Source organism: Nyctereutes procyonoides, unplaced genomic scaffold, assembly GCF_905146905.1.
Source record: "Nyctereutes procyonoides isolate TBG_1078 unplaced genomic scaffold, NYPRO_anot_genome, whole genome shotgun sequence".
In the NCBI taxonomy this organism is placed as follows: Eukaryota; Metazoa; Chordata; class Mammalia; order Carnivora; family Canidae; genus Nyctereutes; species Nyctereutes procyonoides.
In genome coordinates this window covers 17483673-17506103 of record NW_026575155.1, presented here as the reverse complement: position 1 = coordinate 17506103, position 22431 = coordinate 17483673, and the positions used below count along the sequence as shown (strand labels likewise).

General features: G+C 70.1%; 1 protein-coding gene across 5 annotated transcripts in view; it reads right to left on the bottom strand.

The window, feature by feature from the left end:
* The window catches only part of COL18A1 (collagen type XVIII alpha 1 chain), a 73289-nt gene that overhangs the window by 7753 nt on the left and 43105 nt on the right, over positions 1-22431 (bottom strand). For all 5 annotated transcript variants that reach the window (XM_055313443.1, XM_055313440.1, XM_055313441.1 and 2 more), the window contains exons 2-29: positions 21056-21600; positions 15744-15830; positions 15059-15106; positions 13597-13726; positions 12261-12331; positions 11947-12066; positions 11634-11660; positions 9627-9689; positions 9434-9520; positions 8955-9008; positions 8694-8852; positions 8080-8142; positions 7512-7538; positions 6501-6632; positions 6115-6177; positions 5789-5815; positions 5160-5195; positions 4152-4223; positions 3858-3893; positions 3498-3587; positions 2875-2904; positions 2768-2794; positions 2529-2591; positions 2238-2312; positions 1711-1737; positions 1491-1544; positions 983-1057; positions 6-74 (exon numbers count right to left, since the gene is read on the bottom strand). In XM_055313443.1, the coding sequence (XP_055169418.1) occupies positions 6-74; positions 983-1057; positions 1491-1544; positions 1711-1737; positions 2238-2312; positions 2529-2591; positions 2768-2794; positions 2875-2904; positions 3498-3587; positions 3858-3893; positions 4152-4223; positions 5160-5195; positions 5789-5815; positions 6115-6177; positions 6501-6632; positions 7512-7538; positions 8080-8142; positions 8694-8852; positions 8955-9008; positions 9434-9520; positions 9627-9689; positions 11634-11660; positions 11947-12066; positions 12261-12331; positions 13597-13726; positions 15059-15106; positions 15744-15830; positions 21056-21600 (2357 nt within the window). The remainder of the gene's footprint in view (positions 1-5; positions 75-982; positions 1058-1490; positions 1545-1710; positions 1738-2237; positions 2313-2528; positions 2592-2767; positions 2795-2874; positions 2905-3497; positions 3588-3857; positions 3894-4151; positions 4224-5159; positions 5196-5788; positions 5816-6114; positions 6178-6500; positions 6633-7511; positions 7539-8079; positions 8143-8693; positions 8853-8954; positions 9009-9433; positions 9521-9626; positions 9690-11633; positions 11661-11946; positions 12067-12260; positions 12332-13596; positions 13727-15058; positions 15107-15743; positions 15831-21055; positions 21601-22431) is intronic.

Genomic DNA, 22431 nt, shown 5'->3' with positions numbered 1-22431 from the left:
CTTACGTTGCTGTCATAGATGGGAGTCCCAGGAGGGCCTGGGGGCCCCGGAGGCCCTGGGGGACCGGGTGGACCCTGCGTGGGAAGGACAAGAAGCCTGTGAGGTCCACGGCCAGGCTGACAGGAGCAGGGCAGCAGATACAGGCAGGAGTGTTTCTAGGTGTTTCCATAAAATCAGATGACTGAACTCCGGGGACAGCACAGAGTCAGGAAGCGCCCGGTTTACTCTGGTTGTGGGTCCGGGGGACAGAACGTCCCCCAGAATATCCCTTGGGCGACAGGACTGGACGTGGGCGTGTCCCCGTGGGAAGGGGGCACCCCAGGGCGGCGGGTGGGGCTCCGAGTGACCCTCTGTTCATTAGTCACAGAAAGGGGACAACGCGGAGGGACCGGGCGGCACCAGGAGGGCTTCTGAAGGGGCGGAGCGTGGGAACCAGGGCGGGTGGGCTGGGCGCCGTCCCCGCGGTCCCCCTGCTGCCCCACTGAGGTCGGGCACGGGGGGACGGGATGCGGCTCGGAGGTGGGGTCTCGGGCCCCAGAGAGGCCGCTGCCGGCGGGGCCCAGTCCCAGCAGCCACCGTGTCACCTCCACCCTGAGACTCCAAAGTGCCCAACGGACCAGGGCCGGGTCTTCCCGCCGACGCCTGACCTAGCGATCTCGCGCTCCCGCAAACTCCACGGGAGGAAGAGGCCCCGTGGGGACGGGCAGCGAGGGCCCAACCACAACGGTGGGGACGGCTGCATGGGCGGCTGCAGGACCCTGGTCCCCCCCCACCACCACGGGGGCTCACGGCTCTGGGGGGGCGTCCCCCTGGGGGCCGGGCCGTGGGGTCGCCACCGCGGGCAGGGAGGGCCGTCGGAGGCGGCCGCGCGGGCTCTGTGTGCACGTGGTGGGGTCCTCATGTCACAGCCCGCACAGCGTGGTCACAGCGCACGGCCCCTCTGTGCCCCCGGGGGTGCCATCGCCCCTTGGGGGACACTCACCCTCATACCGAAGCCGGCGCTGGCCTGTCCTGGCTCCCCTTTCTCCCCCTTCAGTCCGTTCATCCCGGGGCGACCCTGGGGCAGAGCAGAGGGGCGGGGACTGCGGCTGCTGGCTCACCCTGGCCTCCGCAGCTCTCCGTCCCCACCCAAGGTCTCTGTCCCCACCTGGGGTCTCCAATTCCCTGACCTGAGGTCTCCATCCCCGCCTGGGGTCTCCCTCCCCATCTGGGGTCTCTCTTCCCGCTGGGGTCTCCGTCCCCACCCAGGGTCTCCATATCCCTGACCCAGGGTCTCCATCTCCCTGACCCAGGGTCTCCGTCCCCGCCCGGGGTCCCCTTGGCCCCAGCCCCTCAGCCCCAGCCATCAGTGGGCAGGCCGGGCCTCCCTGGGCTTCGTCCTGGAGAGAGCGCTCCTCATGCAGGACGGTCCCCAGGGGCAGGACAACAGCAGGGACTGCTCCCCCCACCCCCCCGCTGCCCACGCGCGGCCCGAGGTCCCGGGTCCTTACCGGCCGCCCAGGGAAGCCGATCTCTCCCTTGTGCCCCGGCCGCCCGTAGGGACCCTGCAGAAAGGAGGCGCCACCTCCCAGGTGAGCAGAGGCCAGCCCCCGGGGTCTCTGCCCAACACCCACCTCTGCCTTGAAGGTGCCCCTCAGGATGCATGGGGCCACCCGCGCCCCCTCGGCGGCCTCGCGCCCCTTCAGGCTGGGGAGGCCTGGGCCTACTCACCGGGGGGCCTCGGAATCCGGGCTCTCCCTGAACGGAAAAGCAGAGGCACCGTCAGACGCCGCACCCCGGGGGTGTGAGGACCACCCCCCACAGCCCCTGAACCCCCGGTCCAGCTCTGCCCGGGCCCTCCCAGAGCCTGGGGGGCGGGGGACCTGGCACAGGCCCCCAGCCCAGTCCTGAGGGAGCAGGTTGACCCCCCAGCCACCCTGGGACCCCCAGCGCTCCGCAGGGCGCTCAGCCGACAGGCGGGGAGAACCAGGGGCCGCCCGGTGCTGGCCGGGTGGGCGTGCAGGGCTCTGAGGACCTCAAGGACCTTCCCAGTGTGGCCATGACAGGGACAGACAAGAACGGGCAAGGGGCCCCGGGTGCAGAAGGTTCTGGAACCCGCTCAGGAGCAGCGCTCACGCCTGGGCGGGAACAGGCTCCCCTCGGGAAGACAGACCCCTCGTGCTCTGTGCGTGGCCCCTGGAGACGCCCCCTCCCCGGCCTGGACGAGGGGAACCATCCCAGGCGCCCCCCACGCTCACCTTGGCCCCCTTCTGGGCGGGGGCCAGCATGCTGCCGTCGGGGCTGAACGCCGGGCCCGGCTCGCCCTTCTCGCCCTGGAACGGGGTGGGCGGCGGCGTCAGGGAGGCTCCAGGGAGGGGTCCTCACCCCGCACTCAGGGCACCCACACCCCAGAGCAGGTGCACAGCGAGCGGAGGTGGGGCATCCCCGCGGGGCCTCCCGGGGCCACAGCGAGGTCACGGCTCTCGCGTCCATCCCCCCGGGGTCACGGAGGGGGCCGTCCCTGGGCGTATGGCGCCCCAGCCTCTCACCTTGGGCCCTGGGGGGCCCCGCTGGCCTTTGGAGCCCAGATCTCCCTTCGGCCCGGCCGGTCCCTGTGGGAGACAGGCGGGCATGAGGGCCACACGCAGACCTGGACCCAGCACGGCTGTCAGGGCACCCACCACACCTCGCCCCAAGACCCCTGCTCCCCGAGTCCGCCCCAGTCCCCAGGGGCTGCTGCCCAGGACCCGGACGGTCCCCCGGGGCGCCGGGCTGAGCGGCCACTTACAGGAAAGCCTGCGTGTCCCGGCCGGCCCTGCGGGGAGAGGGGCGGGTCAGGGCGCGGGGTGCGGGGTGCAGGGCGCGGGCTGGGTGGCCCCGGGCCGCCGCACCTACCTCGGGTCCCGGCACGCCTGTCGCCGCTCTCTGTGGGCGCCGCGGGAACAGCACCGAGCGGGAAAGGGAAGGACAGCGGTTCCCCAGGAGGATCCGGCTCCTCGCACGGGGCCAAAAACCGCGCAAATGGACGCACAGGCAAACCGCCTCGACGTCCCCCGGTCAGAAGGGGAGGCGCCCACCGGAGCCCGCCCCGGCCCGGAGAACCTTCTGGACACCCTGGGGCCCGGGCCGGCCCCCGTCTGCAGCCTGGGCTGGGGGCCCGAGCCCACCTGCCGGTGCTGGCAGCGCGCGAACCGAGGGGACCCGACGGGCGGCTCCGCAAGGCTTGCTCGGCGGCCGCGGGACCCGCGGGGCTCGGGGGGGCAGGGGGCGGGGGGAACCTTGTTCCGGGTGGATTTTCTGCTACAGAACCTGCGTTTCTCCCTGGACACCCAACCTCGTATTTTTCTTGCCTTAAATAATTTAAAAATCTCACCAGGATGAGACACGGTCACTGGTTCTGAATACGACCAACAGACCGTGAGCCCCGGCGTCTTTGGGGGTCACCCTAGGTGGGGAGCGCCAGCGGCCCGGGGGCTCAGGGCGTGCTGTGGGGTGGAGCAGCGGGGAGGGGGCCTTACCTCCTGCTCTGACACGTAGACGACGGGCCCTGGAGGTCCGGGGGGTCCGGGGAGCCCAGGCTGCCCCACTCCGTCCCTCCCTGGCTCGCCCTGGAAGACAAAGCCAGCGTCGGGCACTCAGATGGCTTGGGGGGGGCCTCTGGAAGGGCCCAAGCCCACCCAGCGTTAGAGGGGTTCCCAGAGCCCATCGGGTGTGGGGAGGCGCCTGGGGCTGAGGGCAGCAGCCCCGAGAGCCCAGCACCCCGACGTGAGGGTCTCTGCCCAGGTCTCCAAGGCTATTCCGGTGGCACAGGGTTGGGGGGCAGCCCCGAGGCCTGGCCATGCACCTGCCCTGCCTGGGGACCCCGAGCCCCGACTCACTTTCTCTCCCTGGGTCCCTTTTTCTCCTTTGGGTCCCTGCAGAGATGGGAAGGAAACAGGTCACCTGCACAGAACGGAGCTGCCTCCCCGGCCCCAGACCACCAGCACCGGCCCCGAGGGGCCATGTAGACGGCCGGCACCCCCCGCCCACATCCCACGGACCCCTTGGGGTACGGAAAACTGGTCGGGAGCCCCCAGAGACCACACGGAGGCACCAGCTTCCTCAGAGCAGCTCCTGTGGGGCTGTCCCCCTCCCCCCCACGACCCCTACGGCCCCCCTAGGGAGTCACTCACCTGTGCTCCGGCCGTGCCCTCTCTGCCAGGGAGGCCGGGGAACCCGGGAGGCCCATCTGCGCCGACTTCTCCCTGGACCACACGGGGGGAGACGGGTGGGGGTCAGCCCCCCCCCCCGGCAAACCCTGCTGTCGGTCACCAGCTCGCACCCCGAGGGCAAGGGGCAGAGAGGAGGGGGCCCCGGGGGACAGACTCGTGTGGTTCCCCAGACTCACACTGGCAGGAGGAAGCCTGTCCTGTGGCCTGGGGTGGGGGTGTCCTGGGGTGTCAGGGGTCAGGTGTCCTGGGGCAGGGGTACCCTAGGGGGTCAGTGTCCTGGAGGGTCAGTGTCCTTGGGGGTCAGTGTCCTGAGGAGTCAGTGTCCTGGAGGGCAGTGTCCTGCGGGGGGGGAGCAGTGTCCTGGGGTCAGTGTCCTGGGGAGTCAGTGTCCGGGTGTCAATGTCCTGGGGATGGTCAGTGTCCTGGGGGGTGAATATCCTGGGGAGTCAGTGTCCTGGGGTCAGTGTCCTGGGGAGTCAGTGTCCTGGGGGGGTGAGTGTCCTGGGGTCAGTGTCCTGGGGGGGAGCAGTGTCATGGGGTCAGCATCCTGGGGAGTCAGTGTCCGGGGGGGGCAGTGTCCTGGGGTCAGTGTCCTGGGGGGTCAGTGTCCTGGGGGTGGTCAGTGTCCTGGGGGGTGAATGTCCTGGGAAGGCAGTGTCCTGGGGGGTCAGTGTCCTGGGGTCAGTGTCTTGGGGGTGGTCAGTGTTCTGGGGGGCAGTGTCCTGGGAGCTGCCCCGGGGGCAGGTGCCCCTGGAATAACCCTGGACCCTAAGGAATGAAGCTGAGCCCAGACAGCAGGAGCAGAGGGAGCAGGACCCCGAGTCTGGCCTTGGAGGTCACCGAGCAGCCTCATTCCGAGGCTCTGTGGCTCCGGGGGAACGGGGCGATGGGGCGATGGGGCCCCGCCCCGCTCCCGACCTGGGCTGCTCAGGTCACTCATTTCCCGAACCCGAGACCAGGCTCTCTTACCTTGGTGCCCGGTGGTCCTGCTATCCCAGGGTCCCCCTAAAGTGGGAGAGGCGCCCCGTGAGCATGGAGCACGGCAGCCCACCCCGCGCGGGGTGCCCACCCCCCCAGGCCCCCCCACGTGGCCCAGAGCGGGGGTCCGGGGACCCCCAGCGCACGCAGCCCAGACTGTTCCAGAAGCTGCATCATCCATTGGCCCAGGAGCAGCCCCCCCAGATTTAAGAACAAGCGTGTCTCTGGACAGCGCGACCCCTGAGCCGACCCAGGTGTCCCAGGTCACACCTCCTAAGAGGATCTTCGTGAAGGAAGGCTCTGCGACACCCTGCGGTGGACACTGACCACCTGGAACCCGCGGGTGTGGGAGCACGGCGTGCCCCGGGGGTGCCCTCGGGGGGCGGGGAGGGCTGGGGTCCCCAGGGCAGGGCGGGGGAGCAGAGGGCCCAGCAGGGAGGCGGGCGGGGTCCGGTTCCCGTGTCCCCCGGGTCGGCATCGCCCCTCAGTGTGTGAAGCCAGGGACTCAGGCCCCCCAGCACCGAGGCTGGGGAGGGGGGCGCGTGACGGGCGGTTCCCCTTGGGCTCCTCAGGCCCCTGAACCCACAGGTGCTGCGGAGAGGGCGGGCGCGCTCACTGACCTTGACCCCGGGCAGGCCTGGTGGTCCCTGTGGGGCAGAGAGGGGACACAGCCTGAGCCCCGCAGCGGGGGACACGGCCAGGCCCAGAGCAGCCGGTGCTCCCGGGGCCGGGGGGGTCTGTCCTGGGCACCACGGGGACCCTCGGCCGCACGTGGGCCCGTCCCCCCCGGTGCCCGGCAGCTCAGGGCCACCCCCACAGACCAGGAACCTTTAATATTTAATTTTGGCGGCAAGGCCGGTCGAGCTCATCAGTGCACGGAGATCCCCGGGGGGACGGCCCCCGGGCGCCAGCGGACGTGTCCCCCCGCACCCTGCCAGGGCCATACCTGCGGCCCGCTGGCTCCGTGCGCCGTCGACCAGAAGGGTTCCCCTGAGCCTTCCATGTCAACCTGCGGGAGCACATGCGGGGCGCTCGGGCCGCGGCCTCTCGTGGGAGGAGACCCCCTCACAGCCCAGGGGCAGGGACCCCGCTGGGTGGGTGTGAGCTCAGCCCTCCTAGGCCGGAGCACGTGCGGGGGTCCCCTGGCCATCCACTGTGCCCCCCGGCCCTGAGCGGTGACCGCCTGCGGCAATGGGGGGCTGCTCCTTCCACGGACGCAGTCGGGGGTCAGCAGGGCTCCCTGGGGAGCTCGTGGCTCAGGTGGGGCGGGGGAGCGTCCTGTCAGCGGGGGTGCCCGGGGCTTTCTGGGGGGACGGGGCCACTGGTACTCACAAACCCTGCGGCCAGTCCTGGTCCCGGTGGCCCCGGGGGTCCAGGGGGCCCTGGCGGTCCAGCGGGCCCGGGGGCTCCTGCCAAGCCGCTCTCCCCCGGAACGCCGACGGGGCCGGGGTCACCCTTGCTTCCCTGCAAGGTGGGGAGACTGGGCGTCAGCGCTTGCGGCCGTCAGCGTGTCGGCTCAACCCAGGACACCCCCTGCGCCCCCGTGCACCCCCGTCCCCCTGTGCTGTTCCGAACCTGAAAAGCCAAACACAGGACTGACATTTCCCAAAACAAACCCAACAGGGGGTGACTTTATTCACTTTAAAAACGAGCAGCCAAGGGTGAGCGTGTGTGGCGACCAGACAGACGGACACGGCCTCCCCGCCGAGGCCTCCGCTCCCCGCGGGCCGCCCTGACCACACGCTCCTCCAGGGTCACGTGAGCGGAGGCAACACCTGCCGCGAGGTGACCCCGGCGGGGGGGTGCACAGGGTGGACGGCGGGACCCGAGGGGCCCGACCCAATCGCAGCCGCTGCCCTAACCCTTATCTGCCCGGGCCTCTTGGGGCAGCAAGAAATGAACTATTTTGCTGAGTCAAACAAAGAAAAATAAAAACGAAGCAGCAGAGGGAGCCCCCCCCCCCGCCCCCTCGACACTCCTTCTAGGCCTGGTGCCCTGGTGCCCGGGGAGCACAGAGCATGCCTGGGGGAGGGGGCGGGGAGGAGCCGGGCGGCCGGGGCGGGGAGGAGGGCCTGAGGGTCCAGGATGCCTCGGACAGCGCGGGCCTGGCCCAGCGGCTTGCGAACAGGGCAGGGAAGTGGGGATCCGTGGGGGCCGCCGTGCAGGGGGTGGGCTGGCGCAGGGCGAGTCCTGAGGCGGGCACTCGGGCCCACCCGGCCCACCCGACCCCACCTGGTGTCCCCTGCAAACCTGCAAACGAGGGACACAGACCCCCGCCCCCCCCGCCCACGCAGCAGCACGACCCTGCCCCGTCAGGGGGCAGCTAGGGGGTCTCGCCCGTACCTTAGGTCCTGGGGCGCCCGCGTCACCCTGCGGGAGAGAGGACGACCGCTCAGACGTGCAGCCAGCGAGAGAAGAGCAAACACTTTCAGTCGTTTCGTCCCGACCCGGGGAGCCGGTGCCTGAGCGCCGCGCCCCAGAGACGCGAGTCCAGCGCTCCCAGCGTGCCGTCCTGGCCCGGGCACACCCGTGGGCTGTGGCCGTCGTCATCCCATCCTGGCCGGCTGCCCCGGGGGCCGCCGCCGCCAGGAGGACAGGCTCTAGTCGGCGAGCAGACAGCCCCACGGACGCGCCCCCCGCTCGGCCCCACGCAGCCCGGCCCCCACGGAGAGGACGGCACCAAGGACGGCCCGTGACCCCCCGGGTCATCCGCCAAACCACGTGGAAACCAGACCCCGGTCGTGACCAAAATTAGAACTTGAGCTAAATCTTCCAAACCCAGAGTCAGTATTACTTGAAAACCCTTAGTGGGGGCGGCCTCCGTGCGGCGTCCCCAGGCGTGGGGGGCACACCCCAGGCTCCTTCGCCCCCCGGCCCCTATACGGCGCTGTGGCCGCCCCCCCAGACTTACGGGGCTGCCTTTCGGGCCGGGCTTCCCTGGTCCTCCTTCTTTCCCCGGAGGGCCTGGCGGTCCCTGGGGGAGAGAAAAGCAGAGCGTGGGCCCGGGGGGATTCAGTCGCTGAAAGATTCCCGGGGCAGCGGGCGATCGCCTGGGCACGGGCACCTCCCGAGAACCCAGGGCGCCGGAATGTTCCAGAGACGCAGGACAGAGCCCAGGCCGGCAGGGCGCAGGCGGCTCGCTCCGGCTTCACACCTCTCTCCTTTACTTGTGTTTGAGTGGATCCAACGGGGGGACGGTGAGAAGGGGGAGCCCCCGGCCCTGCCCGGTCACCGAACGCCCCCACATGTCACTGTGCAAACACCACGCGACGGGCACCCGGTTCACGTGGCAGCGGCACCGTGGGGCAGCGCCAGGCCCCTGGGTCCCCCGGGGCACCCCCACCCCGGGACGCCGCGGGCCGAGTGGTCACTGAGCGGCCACTCAGCCTCCACCCCGGGGCCCAGAGACCGGAGCCCCTCCCAAGAGGAGGGGGAGGACGTGGTGGGGCCGACGGTTCACCCCGACTCCAGGACGGGCTCGGGTGGGGACGGGGCAGCGAGGGGCTCCAGGGAGGCAGGCCTTACCGGGGCGCCGGGAAGCCCAGGGGGCCCGTCCCGCCCGGGGACACCAGGAAGGCCCGCGGGGCCTGGGACGTCCGAGCTGTTCATCCCGAAGCGGCCTGGTTCTCCGGGCAGGCCTGGGACGCCGGGGGGCCCAGGGGGGCCGGGAAAGCCTCTGGGGCCCTGGACGTGGAGAAACAGGCGACGGTTAAAGCGGCACCTGCAGAGGATGGCCCCACCCCCACCCGGGCGCCCGCCGCCCCCACATGACCCACGGACACTCACTCGGAGGCTCTCCAGGTCACCGCCGAACCCGGACCCCTCCATGTCAATGAAGGTCTGGGGGAAGGAGCCCACGGACACGTCACTGGGAGCCCAGGCCACCCCCCGGGCCTCCCCTCTCCTGAGGCCGGCGGGTGGGGGCCCGCCCCTGCCCGGAGCTCATGGGGCGCGCTGTGCACACGGGCAGCAGTCGGGAGGTTTCCAGCAAGAGGCCGAAGCGGGGAGTGGACGCGGCCCCTGAACGGAAGGAGCCAGAGCCAGGCAGGCCCCACGGACGCGCACGGACCCCACGGGCCCCCCACGGACCCACGCCCTGCCGCATGGACGGCGGGGAATGACTCCCAGACCCGGACACCCCCTTGGGAAGGCGGGTGTGAGCTGAAGGAGGCATGAGGAAGCCAAGCCGGGGACCGGGCGGAGGGTCCCTCCTCTGGGGACAGCGGGTGGCCCCCCTGCTGGAAGAGGCTGCAGCTGGGACTCACCAGCTTGTCGTGTCTGAAGGAGGGTCCTGGTGGCCCTGGAGGCCCTTGGGGTCCTGGGGGTCCTCTTGGCCCGACCCCAGGGTCGCCCTGGGGACAGAAGGCACTGGTTACATCAGGGGGTGTGGCCCCACCACGGTCAGGGCTTGAGGACCTAACGCGCACGGCCCGCCGGCCAGACCGCCCGGCCTCTCACCTTCTCGCCCTTGGGGCCCACGTCTCCCGGGGTTCCGGGGAAGCCCTGCGGCCCAGGGTCACCCTGGAAGACAAGGACCAGCAGCTCCGTCAGAAGGCGCCTCTGTGCTGACCCTGCCCCCACCGCTGAAGACACGTGGCTGGGACCCGCTGAGCCCCCGGAGGACGTCACGCAGGACCCGAGGTGGACGTGCCTGGGGATCGCCATGCGGACCCGCCCTAAACGCTGCGCTGTGGCCTTCCCGTGGACATCCTCGGGGTCACCAGTGCTCTCTCCCGCTGGTGTGCATGCCTGAGTGTGTGTCTGTGTGTGCACCTGTGTGTGCATGCGTGTGTGCACCCATGTGTGTGAATCTGCATGCGTGTATACATGAATGTATGTGTATACCTGTGTGTGTACACCTGTGTGTGCACCTCCATGTATGCAGCTCTTGTGTGCACCTGTGTGTGCATCAGTTTGTGTGTGCACCTGCGTGTGTATACCTGGGTGTGTGCACCTTCATGTGTGTGCTGCACCTGCATGCGTGCACCTGCCTGTATGTGCATACATGTGTGTCGACCTGAGTGTGTGCACCTGAATGTATACCTGTGTGCACCTGCTTCTGTGTGTACCTGTGTGTGTGTACGCATCTGCATGTGTATATGTATATACCTGGGTGTGCACCTGCGTGTGTGTGCACCTGTGTGTGCATGTGTGTGCACCTGTGTATGCACCTGAGTGTGTGTGCACCTGCATGTGTGCACCTGTGTGCACCTCCATGTATGCAGCTCTTGTGTGCACCTGTGTGTGCATCAGCTTGTGTGTGCACCTGCGTGTATACCTGAGTGTGTGCACCTCCATGTATGCAGTTCTTGTGTGCACCTGTTGTGTGCATCAGCTTGTGTGTGCACCTGCGTGTGTATACCTGGGTGTGTGCACCTGTGTGTGTGCACCTGCCTGTATGTGTATACCTGTGTGTGCACCTGCTTCTGTGTGCACCTGTGTGTGCACCTGGGCATCTGCATGTGTATATGTATATACCTGTGTGTGCACCTGCGTGTGCGTGTGCACCTGTGTATGCACCTGAGTGTGCACCTGCTTGTGTGTGCTCCTGTGTATGCACCTGAGTGTGCACCTGCATGTGTGCGCACCTGCATGTGTACCTGTGTGCACCCGCGTGTGTGCACCTCCATGTGTGTATACCTGCGTGTGCACCCGAGTGTGTGCACCTGCATGTATGTATGTGTGTATACCTACACGTGTGCACCTGTGTGTGCATGGGTGCGTGAGGGGAGGCACTGTGGACAAGCGCCTGGGTGGCTGCCCCTGGTGGGGCGGAGGTGGCGTGTGTTTGCGTGTCCACGGGCGCCGGGCACACTCGAAACTCTGGCTCGTTTGAGCAGGGCGAGCTGTCCCCGTCCCCATGTCCTGCGGGGTCCAGGCCGCCCGGGCTGAGCACTGGCTGGTGTCCTCAGCCCCCAGGACCCCGCAGGCGACCGCAGCACCGGGGACTCAGGGACGGCCTGGCCTCAGTAGGAAATATCCCTCCTGTCCTCCGCAGCATCCCAGACGCGGACGAGCGGTGTCGGGGGCACCGGGGCCGCCCCTCCCGGGCTCCCTACTGGGCGCCGCCTGCGGGATCCCCCATCTTCGCGGCAACCTCCCGCGTCACGTTATCAGCATCTGAGGATTCCTAACAACCCAGACGCTCTATCTGCGGCGACTGCGGGCGGGTCTGCGCCGCCCCTCGCCCCCTCGCCCCCTCCCCACCCCTCACGCGTTTGCCCCTCTAGGAGCCGGAAGCTGCACCTTTTCTCTCTGCCCTTTCCGTCCTGCCAGGAGCCTAACTCGACGGCTGTGTTTTTCTATCAATAGACTTGTAGTTTCTCAGCGGACGTTAAGCTGCATTTTCAAAACGGTTCATTTAGGAATCTGTGCGCTGTGTGGCGCTGACGGGGGGTCACGGGGAAGGGCCCTGAGGGTCTCACACACACGAGACAGGAACACCTGGCTCTGAAGCAAACTCACCGGCCTCCCGTCCTCACCGGGATCCCCCTGGAACGTGCAAGAGAACCGTCAGCAACCGACCGACGCCCTGTGCCCGCCCGGTCTGAACAGAGACCCGCACCCGAGCCCCAAGCCCCACGGATGACCCGGGGTGGGGGTAGACAGCGTCCCCCTAGCGCAGCGGCCCCCTGCCAGCCCCCTGGCCGCCCTCCCCTCCTGGAGCGGCGAGGAAGCAGCCTCGGAGTCAGGGCTGCCCCAGGGTCTCCGTCCCGGGACCTGCTGCCCTGGCACACGCACCCCGCCGGTGCCCGCCCAGCCCACGGAAGGTGCTCACCGGCTCACCGTCCCTTCCAGGGGTGCCATCCTTCCCTGGTGGCCCTGGGGGGCCCGGGGGGCCCTGTGGCCCGGGTCCCGGCCATGCTTCAGGGTTGTGCGCCGCAGGGCCTGTAGGAGCCTGGGGACGAGGAGGGGAGGGCACAGGCTGGGGCCGACAGCTGGACCCCCCCCGAGGCCCCGGCTGGGCCTGGTATCCCAGGGGCCTGCAGGGGATGTGCCGGCACAGGGCACACAGCGCCGGCCACGGGCTCCCGGAGCTCGGGTGAGTGGACTGAAGCACCGACCGCCCTGGGGTCTGGGGAGGGGGCTCACCTCCTGCAGGCTGCCCCCAAGGCGTTGGGCGCTCTCTACGGTGACTGTAGCCGAGCCGGGGAGGGTCCGAGCTGGGGAGGCAGAGGCGGCCGTCGGTCCCCGGAGCACGGCCAGGCTCCCCTGCTCCCGCCCCGACCCCAGGCTGCCCGGAGCCCAGCCGTGGCCCCGACACGCACACGCCCACACCCATGCCCACGTCGCTCCTCTTCTCACTGGGCACCGGAGGTCGCCACATTTATCACCACCCTCCGCCAGGAGGCGCACAGCCCCGAGGAGCGAGGACGTTTCCTGACACCAGATGCTCATGCTCAGGACGTGTTGGGTTGTAATCTACGGTGACTGACACGCACCCCTGCACCCCGGCCCCCAGCAGGTCCACGCCCGAGCCCCCTAAACCCCTACACCCTGGCCCCCAGCAGGTCCACACCTGAGCCCCCTGAGCCCCTGTACTCTGGCCTCCAGTAGGTCCGTGCCTGAGCCCCTGAGCCCCTGCACCCTGGCCCCCAGCAGGTCCACACCTGAGCCCCCTGAGCCCCTGCTCCCTGGCCCCCAGCAGGTCCACGCCCGAGCCCCCTAAACCCCTGCTCCCTAGCCCCCAGCAGGTCCACACCTGAGCCCCCTGAGCCCCTGCTCCCTGGCCCCCAGCAGGTCCACACCTGAGCCCCCTGAGCCCCTGCACCCCGGCCCCCAGCAGGTCCGTGTCTGAGCCCCCTGAGCCCCTGCACCCTGGCCCCCAGCAGGTCCACACCCGAGCCCCCTGAGCCCCTGCACCCCGGCCCCCGGCAGGTCCACACCCGAGCCCCCTGAGCCCCTGCACCCCGGCCCCCGGCAGGTCCACACCCGAGCCCCCTGAGCCCCTGCACCCTGGCCCCCAGCAGGTCCACGCCTGAGCCCCGAGCCCCTGCACCCCGGCCCCCAGCAGGTCCACGCCTGAGCCCCCTGAGCCCCTGCACCCTGGCCCCCAGCAGGTCCACACCTGAGCCCCCGCCCCGCAGCCCGCCCCGTAGACCTTCAGGGCCACAGGGAACGTCCCCAACCCCAGAGGCCGATCTGGGACGGGCCTGCTTCACGGACGTCCTGGGCAGGGGCTGACCTGTGCAACCAGCTGTCCTGCAAAGCCAGCCCTGGGGGCCTCCTGGTGAGCCCCCTGCACCTTTGCGACGGCCCCACCGACCCCCACTGGTGACACGAACGTGAGAGACGGGACACAGAACACAGCGAGGCCAAGCAGTGGCTCCGGGCCGAGTCCCCTGGGGCCGTGGGGCTGGGCTGGGCGTGTGTCCCCGACGGAGGGGAGCCCCTCCGGCCCCGCACACCACCCACCAAACAGCCTTACCTCCCAACGGGGACGCTGTGGCTTCTTCCTCGATTTCTTCCGTTCTGGAATCTTCCATGTCCCTGCCTCCAGCCAAGGGCGGAGAAGTGACCGGGGGAGCCTCGGGGAGCTCGGCTTTGGGGAGCGGACCCTGGCAAAAGGTGAGGGTGGGAGAAGCAGCCCGTTACCCCGCACAGGCGGCCGTCCTGGGCGTGCGGGCACGGGCCAGTCTGTCCGTGGGACGGTTCGCGCTCGACGGATTCTCAGAGACACGACAACAAGCAGCAGGGACTTCGTCCTGGGAGGACGCTCCGGGGCTCGTGCGCTGGCTTCTCCTACACAGCCCGTGGGTCGGGGTCCCCCGCGCGCCCCAAGCCTGGAGGTCTCCCCGCGGGCCAGGGAGGCTCGGGGCCCAGGACGGCCCGGTGACCTCAAGCGCCCCAGCTCCTCCCTGGGGGCAGCGACCTGCCTGGTGGGGCTGGATCTACACCCCCCGAGGGGGAAGGCCGGCCCCGGGGCACACGCAACCCCAGGACGGGGCCCCAGGCACGCGGGCGCCCGAAGGCTCCTGCCACCGCCCGCCCCACCCTGGGCAGGAGCTCCGGTGACCCCACAAGGTCAGGGCACTCGGTGGCCGTCCTCCTGTGACCTGCCGGCCGCCAGGCCCCCCAGCTGACCCCCGGACCCCGCTGGCCTCCCGACATCCCTGAGCTGCTGAGCCCGAGGGAGCGGAGGCCCCGCGTGGCCACGGAGGGGGGGGGGCGCCCCGGGAGGGCTGAGGCCGGTTCCCTGGCAGCAGGGAGGCCCCCAGCAGCGGGCCGGGGCAGGTCGGGGGCAGAGGGTGGAAATGTGCGACCGCCCCACGTGGTCACGGGCACGTCACGCCGTGGCCCTGGCACAGCCCGGGCGCCCTTCCCGTGGGGCCGCGTGCCCGGCTCTGGTTTGCAGCGGGGACGGGAGCTCGGTGGGGGAAGGGCCCACATGCCGCCGGACACGGGCAGGGCCGTCACGGGCACCCGGGCCCACTGGGCGCCCTCCCAGCACCGCTCCGGCCACCGCAGGGCCAGGGGTCCCAGCGCCCTGGGAGGGAGGGGGCGGGGGCCACCCGTCCCTGCACGTGGGGCACAAGCGGCCTTTTCCCTCCCACGTGCCGTGTTGGGTGGGGGAGCCGGGCGAGCTCTGGCCTGACCTCCGGAACCTTCCTCGCGGTGACCCCTGCCTGCTTTCCCTTCCGTGGGAGTTACAGACCCACCGGCTGGGTGGGAACGGGTCACCAAGGTCACCCAGGGACCCGGGCGGGGGGCGGGTGTTAGGATTAGAAACCGAACTGTAAATCCCTCAGGACAGAGCTATGGGGGCGGGGGTGCATCTCCCGGACGGGCCACCTGACCCCAGCGTCCCGGGCCCGGCTGGGAGCATGTCCCACACGTGTGCTCACCGGCCACACTGGCGGGACCCCAGGAGGGCGGCCCCCGGCACTCACCGACGGCTCCCGGTCGTCCTCCAGCCCGCTCCCAAAGTCTCCAGACACCTGAGGGCGGCAGGGGAGGAGCAGGGCGCCGGTGAGCATCCCCCGTCCCCGCGGGGCCACACGCGCCTCTTTCGACTCGTCCCCCTGCTCCCGGGACACCGTGCGGGGGGACGGCCAGGGGACGGAAGCCCAGCATGGGAGGCTCCAGGCACGGCTCCGCGACACGAGGCTGCGCAGGTGGACGGGCCGGCGGTGCTGAACAGGGTGGGCGGCGGCCGCGGGGACCGTGACCAGTCATCTCCCCCCTGCTCGCGGCTGACGCCTCACTGTGCACCCCGGGGTCGCGGGGGGCACTCTGAGCTCTGGATCCCCCAGGACACCGGCTCCCTGCTCTCCGTCCCCCGCACCCGAGACCTGGATTTTCTTGTTTAGACCCGAGGCATGTGCACACGCACACACGCTGCGCGCTCTGGCCACGAGCGACCGCGGAGCCCTGGCTCTTCCCGGTTGTTGGAGCTCCCGCCCGGATCCACGGGAGCTCCCAGGGGAGGGCTGGAGGCCCGGCGGCTCCTCCTGACGTTGCCGTTGATGAGGGCGTCCCCGGCTCGTGGCACCCGCAGGAGCCCTCGAGTCCCCCCGTGGGGTTCCCGGCTGCCCCCGCCCTGCGCCTCCACCCTCCGGCCGCGGCCCCACTCACCCCGCCGCTGTCCTCGTCGTCCTCCTCCAGGCAGTGCAGGGGGCTCACGTGCGGGTCCCCGCGCACCCTCAGCTCCGCGATCATCCCCTAAGGCAGAGGGACAGGGGGTCACCGTGGGCTCCGGGATGGGGGGTGCACACCGGCCGGCACCCGGCTCGCAGCGAGAAGGTCTGGGACGGGGCTCCCGGAGCACCCGCATGAGGCCGGGGAGGGAGGCCGCGCTCCCGGACGGCGCGGCATGCGGCAGGACACGCGTCTGCCCACACCAAGGAGGGCCGGGGCCGGCGGGGGGGCGGCGGAGGGGGCTGCCAGTGGGCGACCATGTGGGCATCTCCCCCGTGACGCGCCCCCAGGCTGAGGCCTGCACCCACAGGCCTGTTCCGGTGCTTCCTGTTCTCACTTGACGTCCTTCTCCGCGGGGACTCACTCTGGTGCTTCTCCCCGAAACCGAAGCCACACTTGGTGCATCCGGCCTGCGCGTCTGCACCGCCCTCGCGGTAGGCCGCGGCCAGGCGGCCAGGGCCCCGGGGAAGGCGGGCCCCGGGGTGCGGCATGTGGGCGCCGACAGAGCGGAACCTGGCCCCTGCACACTGCACCGGCGCTACGGACCCCGAAATGCCCTTCAGGGCCGCCCCACACCGCCCCACACGCTACACGCAGGGGCCTCCTGGTTTCCCTGTGCGGGGCCCTCCGGCCTGCGGGCTGCACATGCCCCCTACGTTCTTCTGTTTCTTCCTCCAAACGACCTCCAGACTCCCTCCATCGCCGACCCTGCACCCTGTGACCTTGCACATGACGACAACCCAACAACGCCCCGCGTGTCCCCATGAGCCCTGCGGGAGGGCTCCCCTTGCTTCCCGAGGCTGCCTCCTCCAGGAAGCCCCCTGGATCCCTACCCAGGACGGTTAGACCCTCCAGGGGGGCGGCTCTGACCCTCTGCCCCCCCCACCTCCCTGCATTGGACAGCGAGGCCTGCAGGGCCGCATCCCATATCCCTGTGTGTGCACACGTGTCCATATGTGTCGGACGTGCACACGTGCTCCTTCAGGCCCCGACACCCGCCCCTGGGAGGCCAAGGAGGGCTGGACCCAGGCCCCGAAGCTCCACGGTCCCCACGGGGCCCCAGCACGAGGGGAAGGACACGCTGAGGACACGGGCGGGAAGCGGTCGGATGCCGGTGTGTCATTTCCAGCCCGCGGGGCACAGGCGCCGACCCCTTGGCACGGCCGCACACAGGGGCCGAGGCCACAGCAGCCGGCGCAGCTCAGGTCACCAACAGAGTCGCAGATGGGCTCTTCCCGAAGCTGGGCTGACCCGGGGGCGCTGAACACGGCGGCCACGGCAGGACCATCTCCGTCACCGCTGTCCCCACCTAACCACGGTGTTTCAGGAGGTCGGAGGCAGGGATGGCCCGAGGCCCCGGTCAAGGCCCAGAAGGCAGCTGCACCGGCTCTCAGTCGGGTCAGGATGGTCATCGGTTCCGGAAGGTTCTTTGGGGTGGCCGGGTGGTGTCCAGGCCTCGCGGCACTCCAGGGAAGCTGATGGACAGCAGCCAGGGTGGGGGCCCGGGGGGCAGGGGCAGGGGGGCAGCGTGCTGGGCCTGACCCCAAGCAGGAGGGCGGTGGCCCCACAGAGAGCACTGTCTGCCGGGGCCGGAGATCAGCCCCTGACGTTTCCAGGACACCAGCCGCGCCTGTGTCGACCCAGAGCCCATGGGGCCCACCACGCAGCCACCCTCGCCGCCCCCCAGGCCCCTGCCACCCTGCAGCATCCCCACAAGCGCCAGGTCACAGTGAGGCCGGCCCCCCTCACTAGTGTCGCCAGGGATCCCCCCCCCCGCAGAGCCGCCCCCAGGGCTGCTGTCCTCACCCCCCGTGACCCCTGCACGTAGAGGAGATGCAGCGGGGGGACCGGACCGGCTGGGGCTCCAGGACCAGAGACGTGGTCCGTGCCCTGCAGGGGAGTTGGCTGTGGACGGGGCTGGGTACGCACGAGGAACGAGTGTCCTTCCTACTAATTCTGGGATGTTCTGACCACCACGGAGGGCGGCCAGGCTGCGTGGGAGGTGTGTGAGCTCTGTGGACGGGTCACGTGTGAACACGTGTGTGTGTGTGGACAAACGTGCAGGTGTGTGTGCATGTGGTGAGGGCAGGTGTGGGCACACCTGTGTGCACGTGAACCACCGCACCCCTCGGTGCATGGAGCAGGTGTGCATGTGGTGAGGGCAGGTGTGAGAGAGCACATCGGTGCATGTGAACAGTGCACACCTGTGTGCATGGAGCGTGCGTGCATGTGGTGACGTGTGAGCGCCTGTGTGTGCATGTAAGCGAGTATGCACCTGCGTGCCCTGAACACGTGTATGCATGAGCCTGTGTGTGGGAGCACGCGTGTGCACACCAGGAGCACGGCACGCGCAGATGCCACCCGCCGCCCGCAGGAGACACAGGCCACGGTGGCCTCACGGAGCAGGACTCAGGTCGGGGGGCGGTGGCACGGGGCTCCGACGCAGGTGCTGGGATCGCCCGCCCTGCCAAAGGAGGGACGGGGTGGCCCCGCAGACATGCGTGCCCAGGTTTGGAGGCGCAGGGACGGCACAGGGCTGATGTTAGGTTCCAGAAGGCCGAGCTCTCCCCGGGGTGGCAGTGATGAGGGGGGCGCGGGCGCTGCCGGCAGGTGGGGGCAGGGGACACACATGCCCCCCGCAGACCTGGCCCCGACCGACCAGCGCGGAAGGGGAGCCAGCCACCGCTCCCCGAGGACACGTTAGTGGGGAAGACGTCGGTTGTGCAAAAGCCACAGCCCCGCTGCTAGCAGCCCACGGGCCGGGAGGCAGACGTTGTGAAACCCAGAGACGCCGCTGAGCTTCGCGAACAAAGGCCACGGCAGCCGTGTCCTGTGGCTGCCACCGCGGGTGGTAGGGACCATCACCCCCTGACAGCCTGGGGTGGGCCATGTCCTGGCTGCGGGAGCACTGAGTGAGTCTACGGGGGGGGGGCACCCCGCACTCCCGGCCCGACTCACCCCTGCCTCGCTCTGCTGCTCCGCCCTCCGCCCTCCGCCCCCTCCCTGCCCAGGGGCCTGGCCCCAGCCACAGCCCAGCCGCAGGGGTCACTGACCCTCCCCCCGGGTCCCCGCGCTCCTTGCACCAGTGGCTTCTGACCACCTGCTTGCGTCAAGCCTTGACTATTGGCACAAGAGCACCGGGCTCCTCCCGGCGGGGTCGCGTCAGGGCACGTTACTGTGTCACAGACGCTGCCGCTGTGGCCTCCGCCTCCCGCCTCCCCCCTCCCACCGCAAGGAAAAGGGGCGGGGGCGGGTGCCGGCGTGGGGAACCTGGGCCCCTGACCACACGCTCCCAGTCTGCCCCACGCCGTCCCGGGCATCTGGCCCGCCCATGGCTGGTGGGTGACCCCTGGCTTCAGGGAACCGGGCGCTGCTTTGGTCCACAGCGTGGCCACAAGGCCGCACACCGAGGCGGACCCCCCTGCCGCGCGGTGGCCCTCGGGCACAGTACGTGACCGACCCGCATGAGGTGCCACCGTGGAAGTAGGTAGGGACGTTCAGAGGCAGCGGGCTGGCAGCCGGCAGGTGCCCCAGTAACGGGCAGGAGCACGGCCCCGGGGGACACCCGCCCCACGCTGGACTCGAGAGGAGGAAACCTGCAAAGCCCTGATTTCCTGGGCAGACACAGCAGAGGCTCCTTGGGGCGCCAGGCGGGGGCGTGGGGGTGGGACGCCCACCCGGAGGGGCCGCCCCGCGTGCTGCACCTCCCGGAGCCCGGTCGCACGAGTCACAGCGGGACCCTCGCCCCAAAAGTCTGGAGAGCCTGGGGCTGGGGCGGCTGGTCTCCGGTCCCACAAGCCTGGCCCCTCAGCCAGCTGCAATCGGACCAAACACCCACACGGAACATTCCTGAAGCCTCCAGTCGGGCCGCCAGGGGCCGGACACGGGGCTCGGGAGGACGCGACATCCACTGGGCCTCCAGCCGCCCCCCAGGGTCTTCCCAACGCCCGAGGCTCGGCCGCCACGCTACACGCCACGGGCGTCTCCCACGTTACGTATCTCAAGGGCTTGCGTGAAAAAGTGACAAGATAAAAAGGCAAAAAGCAAACGGGAGATAAAATTTACAGCGGACGGGACGGAGGACCGGTTCTCTCCTACGGAAAGAGCTTGGGACAAGCCAGGAAGAAGCCGTGGAACCGCTCAGAGCAAAGCCGCAAAGCACAGAAACAGGCCAGCCACAAAAGAACCAATTGTGTCCTTTTTTTTAAAGAAAAAATTCGAATAACCAAGAATTGTGTGCAAAAATGAAAGCGTGTCTACGCCAGCAACCCAGGCACACACGTCCACACACCCGGATGCTGCGGGCCTGTGGGACTGGCGACCGCGCTCCGCGTCGGGGACCCGCAGCCGCGCCCCGGGCCACCCCGTCCCCGGCCGCCTCGGCGCCCCGGGAGACGCGACACCAGCCCTCCCGGCCCCCCCGGCCTCCTCCCAGTTCGTGTTTGAGGCTCAGCCTGAAAACACAAAGGGGCCCAGTGTGGTGTCCAGGCCCCGGCGGCCCGACCCCGAGGCTCGGAGTTCCTGCGGGGGGAAAGGTCACCGCGCCGTCGCCGTCCCGGGCTGAGAACCTCCTCCTCAGGCCGCCCTTTGTCTGGGCGATGATTCACCTTGTCCCCCGGGGGGCCACCCCCTCGGGCCCACACGGGGACCCCGTCTGGACCACGCGGCAGGGCCGGTGCAGGGGCAGGTGGGGACCCATGAACCGTGCCCGCAAGCGAGCGTGGGAGGCCGCGGCCCTGGGAGAGACCCCACCCGGGCTCCGGGATCTGCGTCCTGCGGAGAATGAGGCTGGGCCTGGGCCTGGGGGACGGGGCCTCCCCGAGGGCCGGGTGCAGGCCTGGGGCGACGGCCCTCGCTGCTCCCCAGCCAACTGCGCGGCGGCTGCAGGGGTCGGTGAAAATGAGGACGAGCAGCAGGTTGATGCAGGGGTGACGTGACCCCCCCCCGAACCCCTCCCAGCGCAGCGGGTGGGCGGCCTTCCCGCCAGGAAGACCCTCGTGGAGGGAGGTGCCCACGGGGCTCAGACAGCAGGGAAGAGCCCGACCTGCGAGGACCCCGGATGTCCCCGGCTCCACAGCACAAGGGGGTCACGGCACCTGTCCCTGGAGCCCCCACCCCCCAGGCAACCCCCACCCCCCGGGAGGCCCCCACCCCCAGGACGGCCCCCACCCTGAGGGATGGCCCCCGACCCCAGGAACGGCCCCCACCCCCCAGGCGGCCCCCACCCTGGGGCGGCCGCGGTCGCTTACCTGGAACTTGTCGGGGTCCGCTCCTCCCGCCTGGGCCACGAACAGCCCGGCGCCGGGCTCCAGCTGCAGGCCCCCCGGGGAGCGCTCCAGGGGCACCCTCTGGAACAACTCGCAGTCCACGAACAGCGCCACCGTCGCGCCGTCCACGCTGAGCGCCAAGCGCGTCCACTGGCCGGTGAAGGCGGGCAGGCGGAAGCTGGCGGCCGTGCGGGTCCGGGCGGCCCCGGGCTCCGTGTACAGGAGCTGGACGTGCTGCTGCCCGTCACGCACGCCCGACAGCTTCACGCCCACGGAGACCACCGCCTGGGCCGCGTCCGTGATGGCAAACAGCACCCCCGGGCCCTCGGTGGCCGGCCGCACGTGCATGAGCAGCGAGAAGTCACGGAAGAACGGGCTGGGGACGTGGTACCGGGCCACCTGGCCGCTGTTGGCATCCGGGCCGAAGACGAAGGCCGGCCCCACGTCGGGGTCGTCTACCTGGGTGACCTGTTGGGGCAGGGGCTCTCCCAGCAGCTGCAGAAGCCCCACCTCCGAGCCCTGGCTCTCTGCAAAGAGGAAAAAGACCCCGGTGAGGCTGTGCCCGGGAGCAAGCAGGCAGGGCACCGGGGGGACACTGAGGCACGAGGGGCTCCGGGCCCGCTTCTACAGGCACCATGGACGGCCAGGACTCGTGGCCACAGGCCACCGTCCCTCCTTCCATGGACTCCCAGGCCCCGGGGGACGCGATAGGAACTGTCCCAACCAGGGGGCCAGAGGCCGTGTCTGCGCAGGGCACCCCGTGAGCTCAGGGCCGGCGGCCCACACATGTGCTGGGACCCCAGCCCAGCCTCCACCCCCGGGACCACCCCACCTGGCCGCGGGCCTCAGTGGGCCTCAGCCACACGTCTGCAGGGCCACAGAGGGAAACCCTACAGCCCAGCGGCCCCGCAGGCTTATCCCCGTGAGGAGCCAGCCTGCACACAAATAAACCCCGGGGCAGATCGGGGCCCGGTGCTTGTGGTCTGAGCCTCTGCGCACACTTGTAACACAGCCCACCAGGCGCCCAGCTTTGTCGGGGGCCTTGTGCGGTGTCCCTGCCCACCGTGTCGTGGAGTCCCAGCCCCAGCGGGTCCCTCTCGGGGTGAACCCCAGAACAGGGAGGTGGCGCGAGTCTAGGCTGGGGACACAGTATGGTGCCCAGCCTTCTCCCGTGTATCTTGTCCTTCCAGGTGGGACCAGAAGGCTTCCTGGGCAGGCAGGGGCCACCAGAGCCTGCGACCTTGGGCCAGGAGCATCAGGCGCTGGGCACAGAGGGCAGGGCCTCTCCGTTAGTGATTTCCTGCCTGTGTGCCCACAGTCGGAGCTGGGAATCCGGGGCCACAGTGCGGCCAAGAGCC